Source organism: Schistocerca piceifrons, chromosome 7 (genome assembly GCF_021461385.2).
Source record: "Schistocerca piceifrons isolate TAMUIC-IGC-003096 chromosome 7, iqSchPice1.1, whole genome shotgun sequence".
In the NCBI taxonomy this organism is placed as follows: Eukaryota; Metazoa; Arthropoda; class Insecta; order Orthoptera; family Acrididae; genus Schistocerca; species Schistocerca piceifrons.
The window spans coordinates 60,222,943-60,250,696 of record NC_060144.1 but is presented as its reverse complement, the minus strand read 5'-3'; the positions used below and the strand labels follow the sequence as shown (position 1 = coordinate 60,250,696).

Sequence of the window (27,754 nt, the reverse complement as noted above, 5' to 3'; positions counted from 1 at the left end):
TATTACAGAGGTTCATATGACTAAATTGAATTACATAATGTTTCTATATCTAACCATCAGTTTCCAAATTACAACTGTTCTGGCCAACTTTTTTTGTGCAAAATTTTGTCTACTATGACATAAATATTGCTACCTGGTCCATTGTCAGCATTCTTTTAAGAAGATCGATGAACTCCCTCCGATCAGCTTTCTCAGCAAGGAGTTCTCCACCTTCCAAGTCTGTAGGAACATTTACTTGACCAATGTCATCAAGGCAATTGAAAATGTATTTTCTTGCTTCCTTGGACTTTATTCCAGTCTCCGCTTCATGCTCTTCAGGAGTCTGCAAAAGAATAGGATACATGCATACTTTGAAAACCTGCAACAATATATCTGAGACATTGAAACTAGACTTTCACGATTCAGCAGCACACTAATACTGAAGGTCACAAAAGATCAACGTATTTTGGACAACATGGAAAGAATAATGAAGAAATGAGGAATGACATACAAAATTATATGACATTTAGAAAAGAAATCTATTTTGTTTTAGTTCGCATATGCATTAATAAACAGTTGAGAAAAACGTGTTCAAAAAAGCAAGAGAATATAAATAAAAAAGCAATAATGGGAGAATAAACTCAAGTCCTCCTTTTTCTTACTGGGTCATTTCATATTAAGTGGTCCAGATATAAATAAATAAATTAGTGGCTTGAAAATCTCAGAAAAATTTTATGTTTGGTGGGTGAATTTCCTAATGTTTAGTGGACTCAAAAATACTTAATTTTTTTTTTTAATTTTATCATTTGGAAATGGTTGCAAATTTTTTAAAAAAATCTCAATTTTTGAACAGCCATATTATTTTCTTTTTTTTTTTTGCTATTACACTATATAGTATATTAATACTTTGTGTTCAAGTTATTAATATGTATGTTCCTCCAAGAACCAACGGAATAGAATAGAAGATAAAGAGGAGCCTCAAATGGTGAAGCGGGGGAAGGATAGGAGAAGGTAAACGAAGAAAGGCAAAATGGAACGAAAAACAGTGGAGAGAGAGTTCTCATGTCATCTATGAAAATGTGGAACACATTCACAAAAAAACACCCTAAACAAATTCTCCTGGGGAGGGGGAAAAATAGCAAGAGGACAGATATGCAGCATGGAAGTGAAAAAGATGCTGCAAAGGCTGGAGCCCCGTGATAGCCAATCACGAGCCCGCCACATAGCGGGACATATAACGCTGCTCTAATGTGTCTGATCCAGTAAGGTATGTGCACCTCTGACATGTTTTGTTATAATCTTGACACCGGATTTTTCACAATTGCTTTTATCTACATTATAGTTGAGATTCTATATGTTCATAACTACATGACAGTGCACTACGTAGAGTGGCACAATGTTTGCTGTATGCAGATGGTATGTAATGCACATATTTTTTTTTAAAAAAATTGACATAATGACTTTCGAATTTTAATACTGTAAAAAACTACTGTAAAAACTCTGTTGTAAAAATCTCTTTCAGATTCGAAGATGGCTATTAAAATTTGCCGAAAATAGGCAGTCCATATAATAATTACTGTGGCCTGCACGAAAAAAACTGCTCTAACAAGATTCTACTTTTCGTAATAAGATATCACTCTCCTGCTGACATCAGTGAACCACAAAGTGAAAGAATTTTTGGCAGAAAACCAATACCAAAATATGTTCTCAATGACAGTAAGTTTATTCTCCTATTATCCATGCCTTACAGTGATTGACTGCTCCAGTATCAGCTTCCTTTTTACACATTTGACATCTTACAGCCACAATCTGAAGCCAACATTAAGCTCACTCCCTCTCCATCACACACCTAGTCAGTTAAGGTGATGTGCAACTCAGTTTAACAATAGGAGAAACATAAGGGTGTACAATCTGCAAATGGTGTTTGCCTAATAACACATTGTGGAATTCATAGCAGCAGCTGCAGCAGCAGCAGCAGTAGTAGTTGGAGCGGTAGTGTACTAACCTTCAGTCGCCAAAACGGATACGTGCTGTCCATGTCTCTATAAAAAAATTTTGTAGTTTTAGAGGCGTTATTCAACATATGCTCCGTAGGAAGGCCCTGAGTCTGACTGATGTATCTAATCTGATCGTATTCTGAAGACCCTGGGTAAAGTGGCCATCCGAGAAAAAGTTCTGCAACAACACAGCCTAACGACCACATGTCAATTGCCTCACAAAACGGCAAACCTGAAAAAGAAAACACCTAATTTTCATAATGTGGAAAGAATTTGATTCTTAATGTTTACCTAAACATTAACAGAGAAGTCAGACAACAGAGAATTCACCTCAGTAGAGAAAAAGACTCACCTAATATTATTTCTGGTGCTCGGTAATAGCGACTTTGCAGATAGGTATTGCAGACAGCCTTGCTTACGTGAGACGCACTTCCAAAGTCTATTACCTTCACTCTATAAGGCTGCCTCACAGGATCAACCAGCATGATGTTCTCAGGTTTCAAATCAGCATGAATGAGACCAAGTTGCTGTAAGAACATGACAATGTTACTGACAGAAAATCTCTCTGCAAAGCCAAATGTTATTTTGTGCAGAAATTTGCTAGCCAAAAAAAGCATTCTATTAATTTAGATAATACATTTTTATTGTCTGTGTTATCACTATCATGTAGCAATACAATTTCTGCCAGGAAAAGATGAATCTATTTTAGAGCAAATTGAAGTGCTACCACCAAATTATTATTCAAAAAAAGAAAACCACCTCTTATCCAAGCCTCATTGCACTGAATGTGTGTGCTACAATCAAAGTAAGAAATGTAAGAAACAACTAAATAGAACTACTTTTGTTTGGTGGCAAGCAACAAAAATGTAGAGCTGGGGATGTATGGAAAGACTACTTAACTTTGATTTTATCTGTAATGAACGTGAGTTTATGGCTGTAAAAGTCAATGTTACAATACTAGCTCAACCACCTACTTCATCATCATTATCATCATCATCATTTTGGACAGTTTCCAGCCTCTGGTCAGGTCTGTATGGAAGATAGGCCTCTCCATCATCTTGCCACCATCTCTCTGCCTTCACCTTGGTCCAGTCTTCTCCTTTCTTCTGGACGCATTCCTCTGCTCCTTTCAGCCATCTGTCTCTCGGTCTTCCTCTTGGTTTCTTTCCTTCCAGTTTCATCTCGTGTATCCTCCTGGGTATCCTCTTCTCCTCCATTCTCTTAACGTGTCCATACTACCTCAGCCTTGATTTCTCTATCTCCTCCTGTAATGGTTCCACCTTCATTAACCCTCTGATCCTCTCATTTCTTAACCTGTCTATCTTTGTCACTCCAATACTGTTTCTCAAGAATTTCATCTCACTAGCCTGTACTTTGCTTTTCTCTCTTCCTTTCATAACCCAGGTTTCTGATGCATATGTCAGGATCAGGGCATAGTATGACCGGTATATAACCTTTTTACTGACTTCCCTGCCTCAAACCATTCTTCTGTTCAGTCCAAGCTCATCTCTCTCCTCCCACCTTCACACAGCTCACACTTCCTTGGTACATTTCCCTTATCCTCCATATAATCTGTTTTGCTACTCCTCTGTTCTCCAGGACTTTCCACACTTTGCTTCTATGTACACTATCATACGCTTTTTCAATGTCCAGGAAGGTCATTAGTAGATCTAGCGTATTTACTCAAATCTAAGCCGCACTTTTTTTCCGGTTTTTGTAATCCAAAAAACCACCTGCGGCTTAGAATCGAGTGCAAAGTAAGCGGAAATTCTGAAAAATGTTGGTAGGTGCAGGCACAAAGATAAATACTGGCGCCAAAACCTCTGCATCAGTAAAAGGTTGGATGACGAGCTTTTTTTTTCCTCCGCCCCGAGTTACGACCACTGCATTTTCATACATTATCCATCGAAGCAAATACAAATTCCGTATTGTTCATCTTCGAATGTTGCAGCATTTCAATGTACTACGAAAATCTGACTGACAAGACTGTTAGGGATGTTTGTCAATATGGCCAACTCTACGTTCTGAATTTTTTCCTACCTGTGAGAAGAGATGGTTGCTAATAGGAACTTTTATGATTGTGAATCACATGCAGTATTCTCTTCGCCATAAGAATAATACAAATATAAACATTTTGCCACGTATTCTTTCGTGTTTGCTGCTATCTCATTTAAATTCTGTCTGCCTACTAAACTACGAAACTAGAGTGAGACAACAGCAAACGCGGAAAAATATACATATCATGTCATGCATATAATCGTATTATTCTTATGCGTAATAGTGATACAGTCAGAAATCAAGCACGGCAATTGACTAGATTTTTAAATCTAAGATGGCTCTAATTTCTGTGCAGAATGTAATGTACTAAAGAGGCGCCTGCAAAGATTTTCAAACAGAGAAAAATTTTCGCTAAACTCTCGTTCAGAACATCTTCTATCATACGCAGTCTATTATTTGGTTCTTGTTGATCATTATCAAGGAAAGCAGCAGTGTAGGTAACAACAAATAGCAGTCTCTTGCATTGTTTCTCTCTCTCTCTCTCTCTCTCTCTCTCTCTCTCTCTCTCATATTCTGAAGGTTAACTATTCACCATTAGAACTGCTGTACAAGAACTTCTAAAAGTGACCAATATAAAGCATAAGCAACAGAAATAAAAATAAAATAATGTGGCTACTTCCCTTCCAGCAGTGTCTTTGTAAGATGCACATCCACATCCATCACTATTTTATCAGATGACGATGATGTGGATGTACAACTTGAGAATACATGGTTGCAAGGGAAGCAGCAGCATTATTTTATTTTCATTGCTCTTGTTTACGCTTTATATTGGTTGCTTTTAAAGTTTCTTGTACGGTAATACTGCTGATAAAGAAATGACCTTTGAAACACATAAATTTAAGTGTTTTTTACACTGTAAATAGGTGGCTGAGCCGAAATTTGAACATTAAGACTGCTTAAAATTGGGAACTGAGTGATCTTTCTCATCAAGACTCTGATTCAAGTGCATTTTAAGAACGAAATCTTCTAGCATGCATGCACCATAATGCAACAAAAGCTATGTAATGAAGAATGAAACAAACTATACTCTCAAATAGTCTTCAATCACCCATCACACACGAATAATAAAATTACAGAGAAACCTAAATTTTTGAACTTATTGTCAAAGTCCCACTGTAATTTGTAAAGGTAAAATTGGCTAAAAGTACAGAGGTTATCATCACTTTTCATACAGCAATGCTATTGATCTAGGGAAACTAGATTAAAAGTGACAGAGGCAAGTCCATAATTTCACTATACAGAGAGGTCCAGAAAAATGTAGACACTCTTTGATAATCAGTACTAATGGAACAAAATGATATACCACTACAATTCTTGCATGGAGGCAAAGTTATTTTATGCATTCAAAGTGACCTCCATTAGCAGCTACACAATGTCGATGCCACTAAGTGTCTACTGAACTACAGCTGTCAGTGTTGCCAGTGTGATAGCCACACAGGACGCCTTGATAGTTTCTCACAGCTCCTTCAGTGTTGCTGGCTTCTACAGATAACTTCATTTTTCAAGGTTCCCATAGGTAGAAGTCAAGAGGTGCGAGGTCTGTAAACCATGGTGGGTACTCAACAGCTCCTCTTTGACTTATCCATTGCCCAGGTAGATTTTCATCAAGTAGGCTCTGATATCTCTGCGGTAGGGAGGCGGAGTGCCATCTTGTTGTAGGTAAAATCTTTCATTTTCAAACACATCTCGGATGATAGGTAAAATCAACATTTGCAGCACATGAAGAAACACCTCACCAGTTGGGGTACCTTCGAAGGAAACTTTTTGAGGTGATCGAGTAAAATGTTGCAACACAGCAGTGGTGGCAGCTGGACTTGATGTTTTTGGTTGGCCAGGCCTTTCCTTATGCACATCCTCAACACTACCATCGGCTTCAAATTTATCCCAAATACAATAAATTGTTGTATGTGTTGGTGGCTGAGCCCCGTACACATTATGGCACTGCCATTGTACCTCCATGTTTTTGTACTTCCAGTATCACTTCAATACAGCTTTGCACTGCTCAAACGACAATCTTAATTCATTCACTGCTGCACTGTCAACTGCTGGAAAGCATGCACCAAGATCTGATGAGCAAACAATGAAGTACACTACTGCACAAAATTGCAACGATATGTCATTTTGTTCCAAAGATATTAACTATCAAAGAAAGTCTATATTTTCTGGACCCCTTTGTATATATTCAAGCCATTAAGCCTTTATCTCCTACACATGAAGTTACAACAGTCTTAACATAATTCTGTTAGGGCCATGTGGAATGTGCGTGACATTTTGAAGAGAATGTTATTTGAAGTTTTACAAGTGCATTAACAGAATTAAAGAAAAACAACAGTGACAGTTACTGTCCAGACAAAAGACGATTAAGGGCCAATTGTACAAAGTGTCTGACTTTGAATATTTGACCTTGGATTAACACAGAAAATGACCTCATATCAAGTTGAACTCCGAAACCTGCATTGCATAAACACAAATCTCAGATTATGTTGAAACCAAGGAGTGTCGACTTTGATGAAAACGCAGAGATCAAAGTTATGTTCAAATGTAATAATCAGTTTACAATGTAGTGACATTACAAAACAACGCTTTTTATTTTGAGCAAATACAAACCTAGATAATAAAAAAGCTGTTATTAAAACACAAATATACAACCACACCAGTCCCAAACTGCTGAAGCTCAAAATATATTTTTCAATCTGTAAGGTTATGTTAAGGTAACTATTAGCTATTTGTGTGACGAGTGCAGATAATAACTGATCTCATAACAATTCTTGGAGACTTCTCATAATTTACATGATTAATTTAATGCCATTTTGCAAGGGTGAGACAAATGTAAACCAGAATTTTGGTTTCATGTGGCCTTTTTGTAAACGGAGAGTGGTGTTTCTTTCATTTCTAGTGATTGTTCTATGTAGCTAGAATGCTGTCCAGCCATTCCTTTAGTCAGAATCGCAATGTCAGAGCAAGAGGTACCATCATCTGCTGCACCAATGCATTATATTCAAGAGACTCCCAACAAAGCAAGAAAAACCATCCAAAATTTTGAAAGACTTGCGGCACAGGGTCATCACTCTGAGAAAGACTCAAGTGTACACATGGAACAAAGTTTCTACGAGGACAAAAAACAGATGAGAATGCAGCTCACTGAAACTGTCTTGAGGAGAACATATGCATTGTTAGTCAGTTTATTTAAGATTATCACAAAATAAAGGTTTCTGAAATTGCTACAGAGACTGACGTAAGTTATGGTACTCCCCACATGATCACCAAGCAGCTGCCTATACTCAACAAAAAATTCAAAAATTGTTCTGATCTACTATAGTATATCCTCCCCAGTGCCCAGACTTATGGCCCTGCATTCTCCATTTGTTGGGCCACTACAGAAAGGAGCTGAAGGACATAGATATGACAACAATGGCATTGTCGAAGTGTTTGTGGGCAACTAGCTGCTGTCACAGCCATGTTAATTTTATGAAATCGAGATGAAGAAACTGACTATCCGCTGGGAAAAGTGTCTTTCTCTTTCAGTTGACTACACAGAAAAATAAGTTGGTTTGTATGGATTTTTCTGAAGCTTAAATAAATTTACAAAAAAATTCCAGTTTATATTTGATTCACCATTGCATAGACACTAAGCAGCAGAATAAGAAAGGAAATTGTGAAACAATGGAAAATCCAGGATGGAAAGTAACAATATTATGAAAAAGATAGTTGTTACTCTCCATATAGCAGTGGACGAGTCACAGACAGGCTCAACAAAAACACTGTCACAAAATCAGCTTCAGGCCAACAAGGCATTTGTCGAAGAACACACACACACACACACACACACACACACACACACACACACACAAGACCACAGAGTCTGGCAGCTGAAGCCAGACTAAGCAGTACATGATGGGAGATGCAGCCAAATGGGGGCAAGAAGGTGGCTGTGGCAGGGAGGGGGAAGGTAAAGTGCTGCTAGTGGGAGCATGCAGAGATGAGGTGGAGAGAAGATAAGGCAACTAGGTACAGTCGGGAGGTTAGACGGAGAGCAGGGGAGAGAAAGGGATTAGCAGAAAAGGAGAGATATAAAAAGACTGGGTGTGTTGGTGGAATAGATGGCTGTGTGGCTGTGTAGTGCTGGAATGGAAACAGGCAAGGGGTTAGATGGGTAAGGATAATGACTAATGAAGGTTGAGGCAGGAGGGTTATGGGAACGTAGGATATATTGCAGGAAGAGTTCCCTCCTGTGCAGTTCTGAAAAGTTGGTGTTGGCAGGAAGGATCAAGGTGGCACAAATTAGAAGCAGTTATTGAAATAAAGAACGTCGTGTGGGGCGGAGCGCACTGTGACAGGATGGTCCAGCTGTTTCTTGGCCACAGTTTGTCCATGGACATTCATGCGGACAGACAGCGTGTTGGTTGCCATGCCCACAGTGATCCTTCCCACCCCTCTCACAGTGGTAGTCCACCAACCACCGAACCTACACCATGTTCTCATCCATCCCTATTCAAAACCCTGCTCTCAGACCCTTGCCTCATGGAACACATCCCTGAAATAGACCTAGATGCGAGACCTGCCACATAAGTCCTCCCATTGCCACCTACTCCAGTCCGGACACAAACATCACCTATCCAATCAATGGCAGGGCTACCTGTGAAAAGAGGCATGTAATCTCCAAGCTAAGCTGCAACCACAGTATTGCATGACAACCAATAAGTTTTCTGTCCACATGAACAGTCACCAACAAACTGTGGCCAAGAAACAACTGGAGCACCCTGTTGCTGAGCACACTGCCCAACATGACATTCTTAATTTCAATGACTACTTCACAGCCTGTGCCATCTGCATCTTTTCCACCAACACCAGCTTTTCTGAACTGCGCAGGTGGGAACTCTCCCTGGAATATGGCCTATGTTCCAATAACCCTCTAGGCCTCAACATTCATTAGTCACTATCCTTACCCATCTAGCCCCTTCCCTGTTCCTATTCCAGCAACACATCCAGTCTTTTTAGTTCTCCCCTTTTCCACTATTCTTCTTTCCCCCACCCTCCACCTAACCTCCCGACTGCACCTAGCTGCCCTACCCTTTCTCCACTTCGACCCTGCATGCTCCTGCTAGCAGCACTTTACTGCCCCCACCCCCCCCAGCCTCATCCTTACACCCACCCAGTTGCCTCTCTCAACAGGTGCTGCTGCGCTTAGTCTAGCTTCAACTGCCAGAGACTCTGGTCGTGTGTGTGGGGGGGAGGGGGTCTTCGACAAAGGCCTTATTGGCCAAAAGCTCATTTTGAACAACAGTCTTTTTGTTGTGCCTATATGCGACTCAGCATCTCCAACATATGGTGAGTAGTTATGTTGGTTTTGCCTGCAACCAATAACATCTGAACATCGCTTACCAATGTACTCTCTGGGCTCAAATAGCAGCAACTATGCAATGAGTATTGATTTCTTAACTACTGAACATGCATTGATAAACAAAATATAAGCAAGTCATTTAGCAAGGTGTTATTTATCAGGCATTGATTACACAATTGTTTTGGTAGCCCAGAACGCGCATTCTGCTGACTCCAGGTACATTCCTTGATTTTTTTTTTTCTTTTTACCCCTGATTTGATACTACTACATCTACTGTATTTGTCATACTACTTGCTCTGCTCTACTAGTCACATTCCGTTACCCACCAGGCCTCAACCTCCGCTAATTTCAAGTTGCCGCACCACGTACCTCACCTGTAATTCAACAACATCTTTGCCTCTCTATTTGCGCCTCGACTGACATCTCTGCCCAACCTCTTTGCATTTACATGTCTGCCTGTGTCTGTATATGTTCGGATGGATATATATGTGTGTGTGTGTGTGTGTGTGTGTGTGCGCGCACGCGCACGCGCACGCGCATGTATACCTGTCCTTTTTCGCCCCCTAAGGTAAGTCTTTCCGCTCCCGAGATTGGAATGACTCCTTACCCTCTCCCTTAAAACCCACACCCTTTCGTCTTTTCCTCTCCTTCCCTCTTTCCTGATGAAGCTACCTTGGGTTGCGAAAGCTTGAAATCTGTTTGTGTGTTTTTTATTGTGTCTATCTACCAGCGCTTTCTCGTTTGGTAAGTCACAGCATCTTTGTTTTTTATATAAATTTTTCCCACGTGGAATGTTTCTTTCTATATATAAGGGGAAACAATAGGGAACAAAAGACAAAACAAAATGTAGGAGAAGGGGGGGAGGGGAGACATGGCTGGTGTGGGAGAGATTCTAGAAGTAAATTCAGGTGCTAAAATCTATATGAACAAACTACTTTCATGAAAAGACCAAGGACGGATGCAACCATGCGAGGGTCATCCACCAACGCCCTGAGGCAGTGAGTGGGAGGGCATATATTTAATGGGAAGGGCAGAAGGTGGAGGCGGTCCAGCATAATACATATCACCATGAAGGAGGTCTCACAATTACAAAAGGGGGGCGGTGGTAGTTCACTGCAAAGAAAAAACCATGGCTCAACCTGTACAGCTGATACAAAGACAGCAGAGGAGGACAGATTCCCGTCAGGAAAGGCGCAAAGAAAAATGCCACATGGCGAAAGTCCTCTTAATCCTACAAAGTTTATTACACATAGGGGTGGCCCCTCACCACAAGTCGGCTACATATGAGTAAAAAGGAATTTGACATGAAGCCGCAAATCCATCCCTGGAGGTATCAGAGAGGATAGGGGGGTAGATGGCTGCCCCCTGCAGACAGAAGATTGGGCCCACAGGAAATCAACCGAACAAGCAGCAACTGTCAAGATCAGCTAGAAGGCTGTGGATGGCAGAGACCAAGGGGTGGAGGGTAAAACACTGGGCCACTGAAGGCCACTCATCAAGTCAGTACATAATAAAACTCAGGTGAGAGTCTACCATTAAATAAAGCAGAGTGTCCGCTAAATGGTCATCAATTCTGCAGTAAACACCCGACACATGGCAGGCAAGAGATGATGCTCCGTACCAACAGAAGACATGAAGTCATATCCCATGTGACTGGCTGATTTAAAGCCACTGCTGTAAAAAACAACAGCAACCTGAAACTCCCACGAGAGCAGATAGAACAAACAACGGCATGCCATCAGAGCGATGGAGGCTTTTGGATCCTGAAAGAGATCAATCCGAATTTGGGGCAGAGGAACTAACCAAGGGAGGCTGCTCAGAGGACAGGATAAAGTGGGAACATTCAAATCGTGATGAAGAGAAGCAAGGTGGAACCTAACTTGTAAACCAACCCAAGGGCAGGAAGTCGGCAGGCGATGTCGAAAGGTGCGAAAGAATAGAATTGGAAAGGTGAACAGGGAAAGAGTGGATAGCAAAGGCACAGGAAACCAGGAGCTCTGACTACCGATTCAAAAGAGGGGGAATCACAGCATCAACCAGTAGTCTATCGACAGGTTTTGTTTTGTTTTGTTTTAGGGCGCAAAAAATAACTGGAGTCATACGCACCCAAGTCAAAACTATAGAACACAAAGACAGAGAGGAGTTAAAAAATGACTATACGTCAGTCCCTACTGACATAATAGAAAACAGCTAAAAACAGGCACAAGGAAAAAGGGCTAAAAAGACACCATATGAAACGAAGGTCCAAAACTAAAAATTAAATGGCCTTCGTCATATTGCTTCGGTGGATAAAAAGTAAAATGCGGTTGACAACCCATGCGTTATTTGCTAAAACGGCCGATACAGCAGACGGAAAACCCAAGCGGGAACGTAAACGGTTAAAAAAAATGGGCATTCCATCTGGAAGTGGCGGACAGTTAAAACTTGGGCACATTGTGTCCAAAGTGGTGGGGTAGTGCCACTTATCAAATGATGACAGCTAAAAAGGCAGTGCCCAATATGCAGCCTAGTTAAAATGGCCTCCTCCCGGCGGGAGGGCCGAGAGGGGGTCGTCCAAGCCACTGGGAGGGGCTTAACAATCCTGAACTTATTCCCAAGAAGGGAGGACCACTGGTGATGACAAAGGGACACCACCTCCTGACAAACGGCAACACAGAAATCATCAGAGGGAACATAGGAACACGCGGGCTGAGGTACGAGGGCTGCAGCCTTGGCAGCAGCATCAGCAGCCTCGTTTCCTGGCAGACCGACATGACCAGGAATCCACAGAAGCATCACACTGGCTAAACCAAGAAAGACTAAGTGACAGTTTTCCTGGACCCGCTGCGCGAAGGGATGGGCAGTGTACAGTGCATGTAGACTTTGAAAGGCACTGAGTGAGTCCGGCAAAGGACACAATTGAAAAGACTGTGTCGCCGGATGTACTCCGTGGCCTGAGACAGGGAGAAGAGCTCAGCTGTAAATACTGAGCAGTACACCGGAAGCTGATATCGAAAGACACGTGTGCCAATGACGAAGGCACACCCAACCCCACGGTCAGTCCTAGAGCGATCAGTGTATACAAAGGTATTATCATGAAGTTGCTTGGGACTGAGGCTGGAGTAGTGTCCTTAGGAAGCGAATGAAGGCCAAAGATAACACAGGCTACTTTGTGAAGCCAAGGTGGTGAGGGGTTCACACCCACTGAGAAAGTTGAAAGTAGTGTGAAGTTAAGCCGCCATAGCAAGTTCCAAAAGCAGACTCCAGGAGGTAACAGAGGAGAGGGACATGCCCCATACTGGCAATCAAAGGAATTATCGAATACGGCGGCATAGGATAGGTGGCCACGCATGGCAGACAAATGGCATGCATACCTGCTGAGGAGAAAGTCATGGTGGTATGACAGTGGTAGTCCAGCAGCTTCAGCATACAGACTCTCAACCGGGCTAGTGTAAAAGGCGCCCTTGGCCAAACGGCTGCCACGATAGTGCTGAGACGACATAAGAGGAATGGACGTGCAGACGTATAAACAAAGCACCCATAGTCGAGTTTCGAATAGACAAGGGGCCGGTACAAAAGGAGGAGGGCAGTTTGATTAGCACCCCAGGAAATACCATTGAGGACACGTAGGACACTGAGGAACTGAGTACAGCGGTCTGCCAGGTAAGACACATGGGAGGACCAAGAGAGTTCCCTATCAAGCATGAGCCCCAGGAATTTTATAGTTTCAGCGAACAGAAGGGCAACAGGCCCAAGATGTAGAGATGGTGGAAGAAAAAATTTGTGCAGCCAGAAATTCGTACAGACAGTTTTGTCAGCGGAAAAGCGAAAGCCGTTGTCGATGCTCCAGGAGTAAAGATGATCAAGGCAGCACTGAAGATGCTGCTTAGTAATACAGGTCTGCGGGGAACTGCAATAGATGGTAAAATTGTCAACAAAAACGGAACCGGAGATGCCCAACGGGAAACAGGCCATTATAGTGTTAATAGCAATAGCAAAGAGGGCAACGCTCAGGACGGAATCCTGAGGCACACCATTTTACAGACTAAAGGTGTCCAACAAGGCAGAATCCACACGCACCTCGAAAACTTTGTCTTTTAAAAATGCCTGGAGGAAACAGGGCAGGCACCTGCGGAAGCCTCACATGTAAAGAGTACGGAGGATTTCAGTTCTCCAGCAGTTGTTGAAGGCCTTCACCAAATCGAAAAATACAGCTTCAGTCTGGGATTACCGCAGGAAACCATTCATGATGCGGGTGGACAAAGTAACGAGATGGTAGATGGTCTACTGCAGAACACTGAGCTTGATATTCATGCTGTGCGTTCGTCAGTAAATTGTGAGTCTCTACCCACCACACCAGCCGGGCATGAATCATACGTTCCATCACTTTGCAAATGCAGCTGGTAAGAGAGATGGGGTTTTGTCCTTACCAGGCTTAGGTATGTGTATGACGGTGGCTTTACGTCAGCATTCGGGAAGGAAATTTGCCCTCTGCCCAGCTGCGGTTGTATGTGTTAAGCAGAAAGCACTTGCCTGCAACACCTGAATGTGGACAGCGTCTGGCCCTGGGGTGGAGGATCGGGATGAAGTGAGAGCATGAGCTAGCTCTGTCATAGTAAAGGTAGCAATGTAGCACTCACGATTCAGGGAATTGAAGGGTATTACCCAAGCCGCCTCCACTCGTTTCCGATGGAGGAAGGGAGGGTGATAGTGGGAAGAGCTCGAAACTTCAGCAAAATGGCAGCCCAAGGTATTGGAGATATCAACAGAGTCCACAATGACATCATCAGCTACCATCAGGCCGAAAATTGGGGAATGGATCTTGGTCCCAGAGAGCCGTCGGAAGTTGGCCCACACAACTGCAGAAGGTGTGGAACTGTTAAAAGAACTAATGGATGAAATCCAACTAGCTTTTTTGCTATCCCAAAAAATGTGACGACACTTTGCATGCATCTGTTTAGAATGAATGCAGTTTGACATCTTAGGATGGCAGTTAAAAACGTGGAGAGCATGTCTCCGTGCACAAATTGTGCCGTGACATGCCCCAGTGCCCAAAGGGACTGGGACATGACATGGTAAAGAGGAAGTGCGGGAATGAAACGTTCTACAGCAGTAAGGACAATGTTTGTGGCATATTCCACCTGGTCAGCACAACTGAGGAAATCATGTTCTTTGAAGGTCGCCAGGGAGGAGTAAAGGTGCCAGTCAGCCTTAGGAAGCTGCCATTTAGGCGTGCATGCGGATGGGGTAGGAGTCAGCAAACGGATAGCACACAGGAAATGGTTGCTCGAGTAGGTGTCAGAAAGAATGGACTACTCAAGACAAGGAGCAAGCTGGGCAGTGCACAAGAATAGGTCCAAATGGGAATAGGTGTGTGAGGAGCCTGAAAGGAAAGTGGGTACTCCAGTGTTAAGGCAGAAGAGATTAAGTTGATTAAGAAGGTCTACCAAGAGGGCACCCTGTGACAGGTCCTGGGAGAACCCCAACAGGGATGATGCACATTAAAGTCACTGAGTAGCAAAAATGAGGAAGGTAGCTGCCCAATAAGCTGAAGGAAGTCTGCCCTGGTGACAGCAAATGATGGAGAGACACAAATGGTACAGAGGGAAAAAGTCAGGTGGGGAAGGAAAAGCCAATCTGCAACAGCTTGAATATTGGTAGAAATGGAGATGGGTTGACTACAAATGTCATCCCGTGTAAGCAGCGTGACCCCCCCCATGAGATGGAACGCCAACCTCAGGGGGAAGGTCAAAATGAATCGGGTAAGAAATAGGAACGTTCAAAGCGATCATGAGTGCACATTTTGTTTCCTGAAGGCAGAATATAAAGGGACGCTGCAATGCTAAAAGCAGCCGTAAATCCTCTCTGTGGGACCATGAACCACAAACATTCGATTGGAGGAGAGCCATGATTAGGAAGAGATGTAAGGGTGTCACCTCGGCGGCAAAGTGACAGGCGGGGAAGAGTCGCTATACAGGGCACAGAAGCACGAGGATCCTGCTCCATGGGGTCCGCAGAAGCATCAGCTTGCTTGTGCAGTCACTCTGTGGAGTCCAATGCTGAAAAACTGTTATTGGTGCCACACTGGTGACACGGTAACTGGAGGGGTTAAGGTATCACAGGGCAACACCATCAAAGAGGATCTTTGAGTTTGTGAAGGATAACACCATTTGCCTTTGGTGGACTTCTTCAAGCCTTTCTGGTTAGAGGAAGAGACAGATGTCATTTGGCTGGAGGGACGGAGGAAGTCTTCACGGGAGTACTACTCCTGTCCTTTCCAGCGTACCGGTTGTGTAGATGGTGGCTTCGCCCCTTGAGGCAAGAGTTTGACAGTTTGTTGCACAGCTGGAAGGGGCGGATGGCGATGCTACCTTGACACTGGGCGATTTCACAACCTCAGAGCTGAATTCGAGGTCACATGTCTGCATGGCCATGTCCTTCATAGAGCAAGGGCAACAAGAACAGGACTATAGGCACCAGATGGGAGAACGCAGGGTTGGCGACTAGCCAGTAACTTGCGAGCGACTGGGTAAGGCACTTTTTCCTTTAACCAGATCTCTTGAACAGCCCGCTCATCAAGATACATGGGGCAATCCCGAGACGAGACAGCATGGCTGCCATTGCAATTGATACAGCAGGGAGGAGGAGGTGGACAATCACCCTTGTGCACATACCTACCACAGGTGACAACATTTGGCTGGGTATTGATAGGACATTCTAGTGTGGTTGAAATGATGACACAGGTAAGCAGCGCATCAGGTTCGGAACATATGGCCAGACTGTGACAATTTTATAGCCTGCTTTGAGCTTGGGCAGAAGCACCACTCTATCAAAGGTGAGAAAGAGAGTGCAGGTGGGCACTAAGGAGGAATCTACCTTTTTCATTACACGATGGATGGCAATGACACCCTGATCGGAGAGGTAAGATTGAATTTCGGCCTCTGTTAGACCGTCGAGCAGTCTGGTGTAAATTACACCACAGGAAGAATTCTTAGTTCTATGGGCCTCGACACGAACAAGGTAACTGAGCTGAAGCGAGGCAGCAAGCAGCTGTTGCGCTCTGAATCAGAAGTGGTCTCCAAAAGCAAAGTTCCATTCTGTAAACAAGAGCAGGATTTCACAGGGCCGGCAACTGCATCAACACCTTTCTGAATAATAAATGGATTTACCATGGCGAAGGACTGACCATCTGGTGAAGGACACATTTCTAGTACTCCCAGTTAATTGTTTGTGCTCCAGGTGTAAATTCATAATGCACAATACCACTAGAATCGAAAAAAATCACCAACATTGTCTTCACCTTTGACCAACTTTGCCATGCTTTTTTCGGTCTTGGTGAACCTGGATCCTCCACTGCAAGGACTGCACTTTGGTTTCAGGATCATATCCATACACCCACAATTCGTCACCTGTAATTACCCTATTTAACAAATCTAGGTCATTTTTAGTCCGATTAATCAGATCTTGGCACACTTCAAGTCGGTATTGTCTCTGGTCACTTGACAACACTTTTGGAATGAATTTTGCGGGCACTCGACACATGTTCAAATCTTCAGTTAAAATTGACTGAATTGCATAGAAACTTAAATTAAGTTCATCAGCCATCTCCCTAATTGTAAGTCTACGATCAGAGCACACTAAGTCGTGAACTTTCACAACATTTTTATTTGTTTTTGAGGTGGAAGGACAATTGGACCATGGTTCGTCTTCAAATGATTTGCAGCCATTTTAAATCTGTTGAATCAGACAAAAACATTTGACTGACTTATACAATTATCTCCAAATGCTGTTTTTAATAGTTCATAAGTGTCAGAAGCCGATTTCCCGGATTTAAAACAAAATTTCACACAAACTCGTTGCTCTGTTTTTTATGTCCTTTTTCACGCAGACAGAATCTGGCAACAAGCCCTAACAGACCCGAACTCAACCAGCTGCCAGAACGAGGTGAATAAAGGAAACACAGTTTCCTGTCAGAGGGCGTTCAAGGACAAGACAATGACTCGCTCCCCATCCTCCGTGTACCTGCCCGGCAAACCAATAAGCAGTAGTGGATCCATTCTTAGAATCTTGCATAAGCAATTTTCACACCTCATACAAGCAATCTCAGACACTAAACTTAATAAGACCATATTAAAATGCATACAAAGCACCTCCTATGACTTCAGGATGAAACAATGTCTATGAAGAAAACATAGAACCAACAGAAAATGAAACTAACAGGAGTCACAATGTAATGACTGCAGAATTTACTAATGATGTATTTGCATAGGAACAGTTACGCCTTTTGCTTATTGCCCACAGTAATTTATCAGGTTTTTTTTCCATTTTATTGTATCCTTATGTTGACGCAATACGATTTGAAGCAACAAATCTTTTCTGCAAGGAGAAAATTTTGAAGATCACCGCTTTTTCTCTTCCTCTTCCTCCACCTTTATAACATGATTAAGCGAGGTGGTGCAGTGGTTAGCACACTGCACTCGCATTTGGGAGGACAACGGTTCAAACCCGTGCCCAGCCATTCGGATTTAGGTCTTCTGAGATTTCCCTAAATCACTTCAGGAGAATGTCAGAATGTTTCATTGGAAAGGGCTTGGCGAACATCCTTCCCTAATGCGGTGGGATTTATGACTTCACTGTTTGGTCGCCTCCCCCACAAATCAACCAACCAACAAACTTTGTAACATAACATCTTCAATAACAGATACTGTGAATCTGCAATGAACAACCACTGTCGGTGTTCAGAGTGCAACAAGCATGTAGGTAGCTTTGCTTTGCATTTAAGTGTTTAAGGATGCCAAAGAGGTAAGGTCATCAGTCTCCTATTCACCCACCCATGACAGAAGCAGTGCACCCAATCTGTCTAGATATAGAAAAAATTCTGGGTGCAAGTGCGAGAAAGTGTTCAAAATGTTTGCATACCATGTATCCAAATCGGAATATGGGAACCAGCCAGGTATTCACCTAGTGGGCATGTGGGAAACCACATCAACGCTGGCACAGTGACCCCTTGTTGTTAATACACCAGGTAAATTCTAACTGCAGCAAGCAAACCACCCCATCCCGGAAGCGGTCGTGTTAACATGCACACTACCAGGTCAGGTGTTGACAGCCAATTTTATAAACGTTGCCAAGTAGGTTTCTTGCTAATTTAAACGAACATTGAATCTCCTACACTGGATCCAAGTTTAGTGTTATACAGTAGGAAGAGCCCTGAACAGAGTTCAATTTCTTAAGTAACGTCAAATTTTACCTCCAGTCAGCGATGTTTATACAATCAACCCTAAAAAAACAGAACTGACTGTAGTCAAGTGTCCTGGATCAGAAGAGTGTGAACTGTTTTTCTTGTAAGCCCAAGGGATATTGGTATACTACCGATATGCCTCGTTACATCTTCATGTCCAACAAAATTTCAGTGCCTGGTGGAAGGTAGGAGACGAGGTACTGGCAGAAGTAAAGCTGTGAGGATGGGGCATGAGTTGTGCTTGGGTAGCTCAGTTGGTAGAGCACTTGCCCGCGAAAGGCAAAGATCCCAAGTTCGAGTCTCGGGCCAGCACACAGCTTTAATCTGCCAGGAAGTTTCAAAATTTCAGAGGACACTGAACAACACAGGATCTCTGGACGGCAAATCAGGTTGGCCAGTCATCTGGTCAATTTATGGCCAAGTTGTGCAAGCTCATAACCACTTCTATTCACCGACTAACATGCCCCTTTACATGGCCGACTGAAGTACTGGTGACGACTCAGCACAGCATCTATTCGTTGGACTGATTGTCTTACAACTGGGACTGCTTAAGATCCGAGTATAGAAATGTCTGCCTACCACTATTACTTTTTAGTTAAGTAGACTACGATACTATCTGGCTACAATTCATAGGATCAGTAAATTTTATGAACTCTGTGTCATTTATTGCGTGTGTCAGAGCATTCAAAGAAATGACATGCTTTAGTCAGCAGCAACACAATGCTTTGAATCCTTCTACGTGAAAACAGCAAAGACTGTCGTGATTGACAAGGAGGAGGAACAGTGTCAATTGTTAATTGTATCCAATATTTTAAAATGGTTTTTCGTGATAAAAATTAATCAAACAACATACAAAAACTGTGAACTAACATGGCCTACATTAGCTAGAATGAAAGCTGTGTCAGGTATCTTCTAAAGATCTGCGTGTGTGTGTGTGTGTGTGTGTGTGTGTAAGTAATAATCAGTAAAACTTTGGAAAGGACCCAAGAGGAAAATTTAAAACATTTAAATCTTGATGAAAAGATTGCCTGTACTAGTAAAGTGTGAATTTTGTATGGGAAATTTAAGATGGTTTGGTGAAGAGTCCACCTGTGTGAAGTGAAATAAAATGCAGTGCAAGATTTGAGAATACTCTATGGTGGTCAGTGTGGCAAAATGTCCAATAATAGTAACATGTTAGACCACTAATACTGAGAGTGTGGACATAGAATTGCACTGAAGAACACTTGTTAATGTGTGCCATGTGCTCACGTTATGACAGGTACATACAATATTACCTGCACGACATACCAGAGCAAGTTTTACAGTATGACAATCCCAATAAATTAAACTATGCTTTTCAAACTTGTCACTTTTTAACATCGTCTATAACTTACCTTCAATTTCAAAAGCGCTGTTAATACTTGTTGAAGTATTGGTCGAATGTATTTGAGAGGCAAAGGGCTGAATTTATTCTGTTTCAGGAAATCATATAAATTCTGCTCAAGCATCTCAAATACCAAACATGTATGGTTTTTGTGCTGGAAGCACTCAAAGGCTCTGACAAAATTGAATTCGTCTGCATTTTCTTGGCTAAGGCGAGAGAGAATGCTGACCTGTAAAGACATTCAATCATAGTGAGCTCTGGTAAGTAAAAAGCAAAATATTTAATATGTCTATTTCAACATATGGACATAAGTCCTTTCAAACTTACTTCAATTTGACCCTGCCGAGCATATGATGGATGATTCTTGAGTATTTTAATGGCAACAATTTCATTTGTGCCTTTCTTCCAGCACTTAACTACCTGTAAACATTCATAAAAATGGCTGCATGAAAAAACTTTTAACATTACTAAAATGAAGTCAAAAACAGAGGAGTCAGACAGACTGACAACAGTATTTTAGTATAAAGTATCTGGAAACTTCCAAGTGTCCTCAAAAATCTACTTCGATGTCTGTTACCAACAGTGATAAAATTGTAAATGAATACAAGTTAAAGGATGAAGAAGTAGCGGACGAGAGACTAAATCAGTGAAGATGCAGATTCAAGAAGCATATTCAGATCAAACAATCAGTTGTAGGCAACAATTACATAACACAAAAGACTGAAATTCTAACTACCTGATGAGTGAATCTATGGCTTAATTTATCTCTCTCTGACAATTGTCTCATAAGCTACTATCTTCCTTCCCTTCACAACCACATCTGTAATTTTTTTCCTACTTAACAAAAAAGCCGCTGTGAAATACAGCAAAGGAAATTTCAGTTCAAGCATCAACACCTGTTAATAAACACTAAATAAGAAGATGTGAAAATAACTTCCGCATTTATTTTCTCCTCGACTGACAATTTCACCACTAAAACTGTTACAAAAATGGTTTTTAGTGTTTCATAATTTCTGAAACGCAATTGCTGTCTGACTGTCAGATTTTAATTTTTTAGAATACTGTGTAAAGGAAAGCTTACAGTCACTAACCCACAATACCAATGACTATGGAAAAATACAAGAAACTTGAAATTTTGTCCACATAACAATGAAAATAATCAATTATTGATAATATAATGTAAATGGAAACAAAAAAAATCTACTCACGAAGCGGCAGCAGGTGAACACTTACCTTCTCATCCCAACCGGTAAGCCTCTCCATGACTTGTGCTCTGGGTGACTTTTCTAAACTGTACCCCTTTCCCTAAACCTCTCCAGGCCTTTTCCTTCATCCCTCTTCCTTCCCCTTCAACTCTTCTGCCAGAAGAAGGAGCCACTGGCTCCGAAAGCTTGTAAATCCTTTTGTATGTGCGTGCTGCTGCCACTAGGTGAGTAATTTTTTTTTATATATCCATTTATATTATGTTAAAAATCTGTCAATTTTTTAAAATATATCTCACCCACCACTCACACACGATATCATTACCTGTTTTGACATCTTAGCATGTCATCATCAAATGATTTGAGTACACAGAAAATACAAATTAACAGCTTAACAGCTATCATGGCCAGTTCAGCTGTGCTTAGTACGTAACACATTCAAATCATATGGTGATGATTAGCTAAGAAGTCAAAACCAGTAATAATACCATGTGTGTGCCTGGAGCCTCAAATACACTCCTGGAAATGGAAAAAAGAACACATTGACACCGGTGTGTCAGACCAACCATACTTGCTCCGGACACTGTGAGAGGGCTGTACAAGCAATGATCACACGCACGGCACAGCGGACACACCAGGAACCGCGGTGTTGGCCGTCGAATGGCACTAGCTGCGCAGCATTTGTGCACCGCTGCCGTCAGTGTCAGCCAGTTTGCCGTGGCATACGGAGCTCCATCGCAGTCTTTAACACTGGTAGCATGCCGCGACAGCGTGGACGTGAACCGTATGTGCAGTTGACGGACTTCGAGCGAGGGCGTATAGTGGGCATGCGGGAGGCCGGGTGGACGTACCGCCGAATTGCTCAACACGTGGGGCATGAGGTCTCCACAGTACATCGATGTTGTCGCCAGTGGTCGGCGGAAGGTGCACGTGCCCGTCGACCTGGGACCGGACCGCAGCGACGCACGGATGCACGCCAAGACCGTAGGATCCTACGCAGTGCCGTAGGGGACCGCACCGCCAATTCCCAGCAAATTAGGGACACTGTTGCTCCTGGGGTATCAGCGAGGACCATTCGCAACCGTCTCCATGAAGCTGGGCTACGGTCCCGCACACCGTTAGGCCGTCTTCCGCTCACGCCCCAACATCGTGCAGCCCGCCTCCAGTGGTGTCGCGACAGGCGTGAATGGAGGGACGAATGGAGACGTGTCGTCTTCAGCGATGAGGGTCGCTTCTGCCTTGGTGCCAATGATGGTCGTATGCGTGTTTGGCGCCGTGCAGGTGAGCGCCACAATCAGGACTGCATACGACCGAGGCACACAGGGCCAACACCCGGCATCATGGTGTGGGGAGCGATCTCCTACACTGGCCGTACACCACTGGTGATCGTCGAGGGGACACTGAATAGTGCACGGTACATCCAAACCGTCATCGAACCCATCGTTCTACCATTCCTAGACCGGCAAGGGAACTTGCTGTTCCAACAGGACAATGCACGTCTGCATGTATCCCGTGCCACCCAACGTGCTCTAGAAGGTGTAAGTCAACTACCCTGGCCAGCAAGATCTCCGGATCTGTCCCCCATTGAGCATGTTTGGGACTGGATGAAGCGTCGTCTCACGCGGTCTGCACGTCCAGCACGAACGCTGGTCCAACTGAGGCGCCAGGTGGAAATGGCATGGCAAGCTGTTCCACAGGACTACATCCAGCATCTCTACGATCGTCTCCATGGGAGAATAGCAACCTGCATTGCTGCGAAAGGTGGATATACACTGTACTAGTGCCGACATTGTGCATGCTCTGTTGCCTGTGTCTATGTGCCTGTGGTTCTGTCAGTGTGATCATGTGATGTATCTGACCCCAGGAATGTGTCAATAAAGTTTCCCCTTCCTGGGACAATGAATTCACGGTGTTCTTATTTCAATTTCCAGGAGTGTATTAATACACACATTTCTTTTACAAAACAGTCAATGTGTTCCCCTAATGCAATAACTCTAGTCAGTGTGAACAGTTTTCATTCAACACACACATTATTTTGCCCATTATTTACTATACCTTAAAGAAACACTTTATACACAGTTTCACCAACAGCATCACATAATGTGGCCAAGAGCCTCTGGCACGATACATAGCAAACACAAATTTTTTTCATTGTTGTGGAGGGGGGTGGGGGGGTGTCTTCTTCACAGCAGTTAGACCTCTGAGAAATATGGTCCTCATAACCACAGAATTACATTATGTATGAATGGTAGCGGGGGGGGAGATAACAAACACTTGGTATTCCATAACAGATATCTCTACAATTTTAATCATGAAATTCATAGTACACTTGTTCCATCACTCTTTGGTATGTAAAAAATCAATTCTGCTAGTTTAGACAAACGATTAAGTACTGTTCTTTTTATCTTTTATGTTAATGAATGTGCTGTCAGTCAAAGCTGTTCAATGCACTTTTCTTACACTGATGTTGAAACCAGCAAGTGCATATTATTCTTCTCCCTCTTACCGCATTTCTACGAATACTGCACAAAAGTGCCAAATTATTTTGTTCTTAAATTTTATTACAAGGACCTTAACCCTTGCATATATAACCACTTGTCCTTTGTTTGAAGCCACTGTTTTTTGAGGAAGGTAACATGTACTTTCTCAACTTCTATACATTACTTATGATATGTTGCTTTATTTATTAATTTATGTTGTTTTACCCAAAAAATGAGAAAGAGGCAGAAAAAAATGTCTCTCTGCCAATCAATATTCCTTTACAGAGTAGTATATTTTTAAGAGATATTAGGTTATGCTTGGATTATAAATGACTTGACATGATCATAGTTTCATTCACATAACAGCATTTTAAAACCAAATGAAGATATTTTTCAGGAATACACTAAGCCCCAGTAAGGAACATCTGTATGTATTTATGTATGTAAGGATCTTCCTTCATCCGATTTCAATACATAATCACTGGAATTTAATATCTAATCTTTTCAATACTGGTAAAGTAACCACATCCACTACACACATTGTGAAATGAGCAGCAGACAGGGATGTAGGAAAAGGACTTTGATTGCTTGTTTATTTCATGAGAAGTGATATACTTTCATACACATATTACATTCAATCCAGTGTTTCCCATCGGTGCATGAATCCAGTATATTTTATTCAATCTCAAATGAAGGTAATATTCTTGATCAAAATGAGGGCTAACAGAATTTCCTGATTTCTCTAAATCTTCTGTGAGACATTGTTAGCTTTGGGGGCAAAAGCTAGTTTACAAAACAAGTATTTTAATGTGTATTTCTACTTCTGATTCTTCATATCACACTGAAATATCACTACAACACACAAAGAAATGTTATAATATTACAGAAAGGGCACTACCATCATTTGCAAGTTGATTAGAATAGTATGCAGTGCTGTTAATTAAAAATGTGATTTTAAGAAAATGTTTGACAGATATGACTTGAACATATACCTATAATATGTTGATACACAGCACTCAATGAATGGAAATCATGGATATCCAAGCATTTTTCTGTCACAGTTATCATAGTACCAGACTATAAAATTTACATTAAAAGTTTGTCGCTGAACAATAACAAATATCTACACCACAGAAAAAGTGAGAAATTAAGATTCCATGTTCTAATCAGTATTCAATTACCCAAATTTCTTGTGCTCATGGCTGAATGGTACCTACAATATAACTGTACTGTATACGACAGAATAGAATAATCTCTTTCACCGAAAAGTCACTTGGGCAAAGAAAATGTACAAACTTGCAACTCAGGTCTCCTGTACCACACATAAAATAGCTGGTTACCTTATTACATGGAAGTGGGTGGAGATTACATCTACCTGTTGCATTAGAAACTACAAACATTGGCTGAAGAGTCAGTACATGATAGGGTACAAAAAATAATTAGAAAGAAAAATGAACAAAACAAATTGGAAGACACCAGAGTAAATGAACTAGTCTGCTTAAAATGACTTGAAATAGGTCAAGCGATTTAAGCTATTTAAGAAAACTCAGATGGAGGATACAATAGCTAAACTGTGCAACAATTTACTAGACTGCCAAGTTCATCAAATATACTTCTAACTGAAACAAACCTGTCCAAATGTCCCACGTCCCAGAAACTCCAGTACCTCATACTGGGTTGTCATGGAGTACAACACCTCATGTTGGACAAGCTGATAGTCACCATCGGCAGAAGACGACCCTTGGGGCGCAGCCGGGCCGCCCCCCTTGCCCGTGCCGTGCCCGGCCGTCGTCGTGGCAGCTGTCGTGTGTGCGCCCGTGGTTGTAGTGGTCCCTGTATCGCCGCTCCCACTGCCCACATCACCCTCCCGTTCACAAGACTTGCGCTGAAATGTTACAATATAAATTTAACTGAATTCAATGAGCTGCAGACAGTTATAGACATAAAATCTGTGCTTAACAAGAAATTGGAGGTGTGTTCTATAGACAGCTTGGTGACCATCAAAGTAATTTACCACCACTATCACTGTGTTTTTCTTCCCTTCAGAATTTTTGCTATGTGCTGACACGAAATGAAAGCATACATACATACATACATACATCACCAGAAAAAATGCAGTGTGGATTGTACTTAGCAAAAGTAGTAATCACAGTAACCTATTTACATTGCTTAACTGTTTCCAGTAAAAATCTGTGTATTCTGGATTACATGGCTTTTTTGGTTATCTATATAGCCTCCATTTTGAATTAACCTGGATAATCAAGAGCCTGCTATAACTAAAATTTACGGAAGTAATACCAATAACGCAAAAAGATTGAGAGAGTGGTAAATTTCATCTACAGCGTCACTGTCCATTTCAGTACTGCACCACTGGAAACGATTTCTATTTTTTTACAGCTTTGCATTATTCACTGGAACAGTTCCTAACATTTAATGTAGATATGGGAAACATGATGTATCAACTTGTCGACAGTTACATGCCTCATGAATTCTGAATCTTTCTGGACTTTCATGTGGCAAAAATTTAACTTCCTGTTTGACACGCACAGTCTTTTCCAGTGATTCCACATCTAAAGGACTTTTCTTATTATAATCTTTCTAACAATTACCACAACCCAAAATGTGTTCGGATTGTAATTTCTACTCTTGACACTCCACATGTTTTTAGTTTGATTATGACCTTTTACTCTTCTGGAATGTACAATTGGCCACATTTCTTGAAGTTTTTTATTTATTGGACCAAAATGTTGGTCACTGAGAAAAAAGGAATGATCACTAATGGGATAATATGTCACTGTTTCTTTTAGGTGCTCACAGAGTAGAACATGTTTTTCATGGTTGCAGTATTACCAATAACAACCATCAGTTAGAAGGCAAGTTTTTGCATGCTAGGCAGTAAAAATTCATTTATGTAGATGAACAATATACTACAAACTTTATTAGCTCATTTGTCTCTCTTCAACGAAACACAAAGAATACAAGCTTCTTAGTCATTTAAGTTGTTAATACCAAAGAAACTGCAAATAGTTGTCTTTAGTGGGAATTATCAGTAACTGAACATACTGTACAAAGTAAAAAGTGAGCCGACAGTATTATCGCACTCCAAGCACAATTCAGATGCTTCACTTCCCAAATAAAAAACTTTTCTGCTCTCCTTTCTTGGACTTTTAGCTCATCTCACAGACAGTGACAATGATATGGAAGGTCCCCAAAATTGGTACAGAGCTTCTCACATTTTATGCAGGTCTCCATTTAAGTCTGATCGAGCTGCAGATTAAAGTTTTCATTAAAAGAATTAAGGTAAAACTTATTTCGCATTAAAGTCTAGATTCAAATGAAGGAATACTGGATATTTTTTTCTCCACAGCTTGTGTAAAATACTTTATTCTGGGAAAGATTACGGTTGACCTTAGTGGTGAATATTTTACTATAACCAGTAATCTGGTGACAAATTTCTAAGCTTATTGCACTGGTCTTTGATTTTCCCCTTTTTTATCCTGCTGGACAGCTTCGAATGCAGCAGTCCTGTTTCTAGTTACACCATGCAATGGCATAAATACTATTTTGCATACTTGATTCTTTGCCAAGAATCAAAATATTATCTTTGAAGGTGGCTGGGAAAGATTTTGGAGTGTCGCTGCAAGACTTATCTTTCTGCATATCACACTATTTAATAGGCTGTTGCAGGAGAATGTCTTGTACAACTTTAGTTCTGAATGAATTAACACTATTGGCCAAGTCTGACTTTTCCTTGACAATTCTTTTGCCAGAGTAATTCCACTTCTCAAACTTATATATTCTTGGCCCTTTAACTCTGATAATCTGAAAAGTTCACCAAATTTTTCACTGTACTGCTTTCTTTCTTTCTTTCTTTCTTTGGCACACTTTCAACACTACCTTCACAGGAACTCGTTATGAAATACCTCCATGTAAAACGGATCTACAAAAGAGCACTGTCTTTGGATGTTGACAATAATACAAACACATTGCTGAAACACACCATTTGGTAACACCCAACATGCTTACACAGTATAAAGTGATGGCACTGACATGCAAGCAGGAACAGAAACCATGACAGTCATTGAGTAACATTAGTTTTCAGTCCTAACAG

At 41.8% G+C, this 27,754-nt stretch overlaps 1 protein-coding gene across 5 annotated transcripts in view; it reads right to left on the bottom strand.

The window, feature by feature from the left end:
- LOC124805317 (homeodomain-interacting protein kinase 2) overlaps window positions 1-27,754 on the bottom strand; it is a 207,195-nt gene that overhangs the window by 121,846 nt on the left and 57,595 nt on the right. For 4 of the 5 annotated variants that reach the window (XR_007017438.1, XM_047265835.1, XM_047265837.1 and 1 more), the window contains exons 3-8: window positions 25,274-25,528; window positions 20,289-20,381; window positions 19,972-20,190; window positions 2,329-2,503; window positions 1,985-2,208; window positions 131-322 (exon numbers count right to left, since the gene is read on the bottom strand). Coding sequence is in view for 4 of the 5 variants with exons in the window: in XM_047265835.1 (XP_047121791.1) it covers window positions 131-322; window positions 1,985-2,208; window positions 2,329-2,503; window positions 19,972-20,190; window positions 20,289-20,381; window positions 25,274-25,528 (1,158 nt within the window). In the remaining variant the exon portion in view is untranslated. The remainder of the gene's footprint in view (window positions 1-130; window positions 323-1,984; window positions 2,209-2,328; window positions 2,504-19,971; window positions 20,191-20,288; window positions 20,382-25,273; window positions 25,529-27,754) is intronic. The other variant, XM_047265836.1, reaches the window with a different exon arrangement.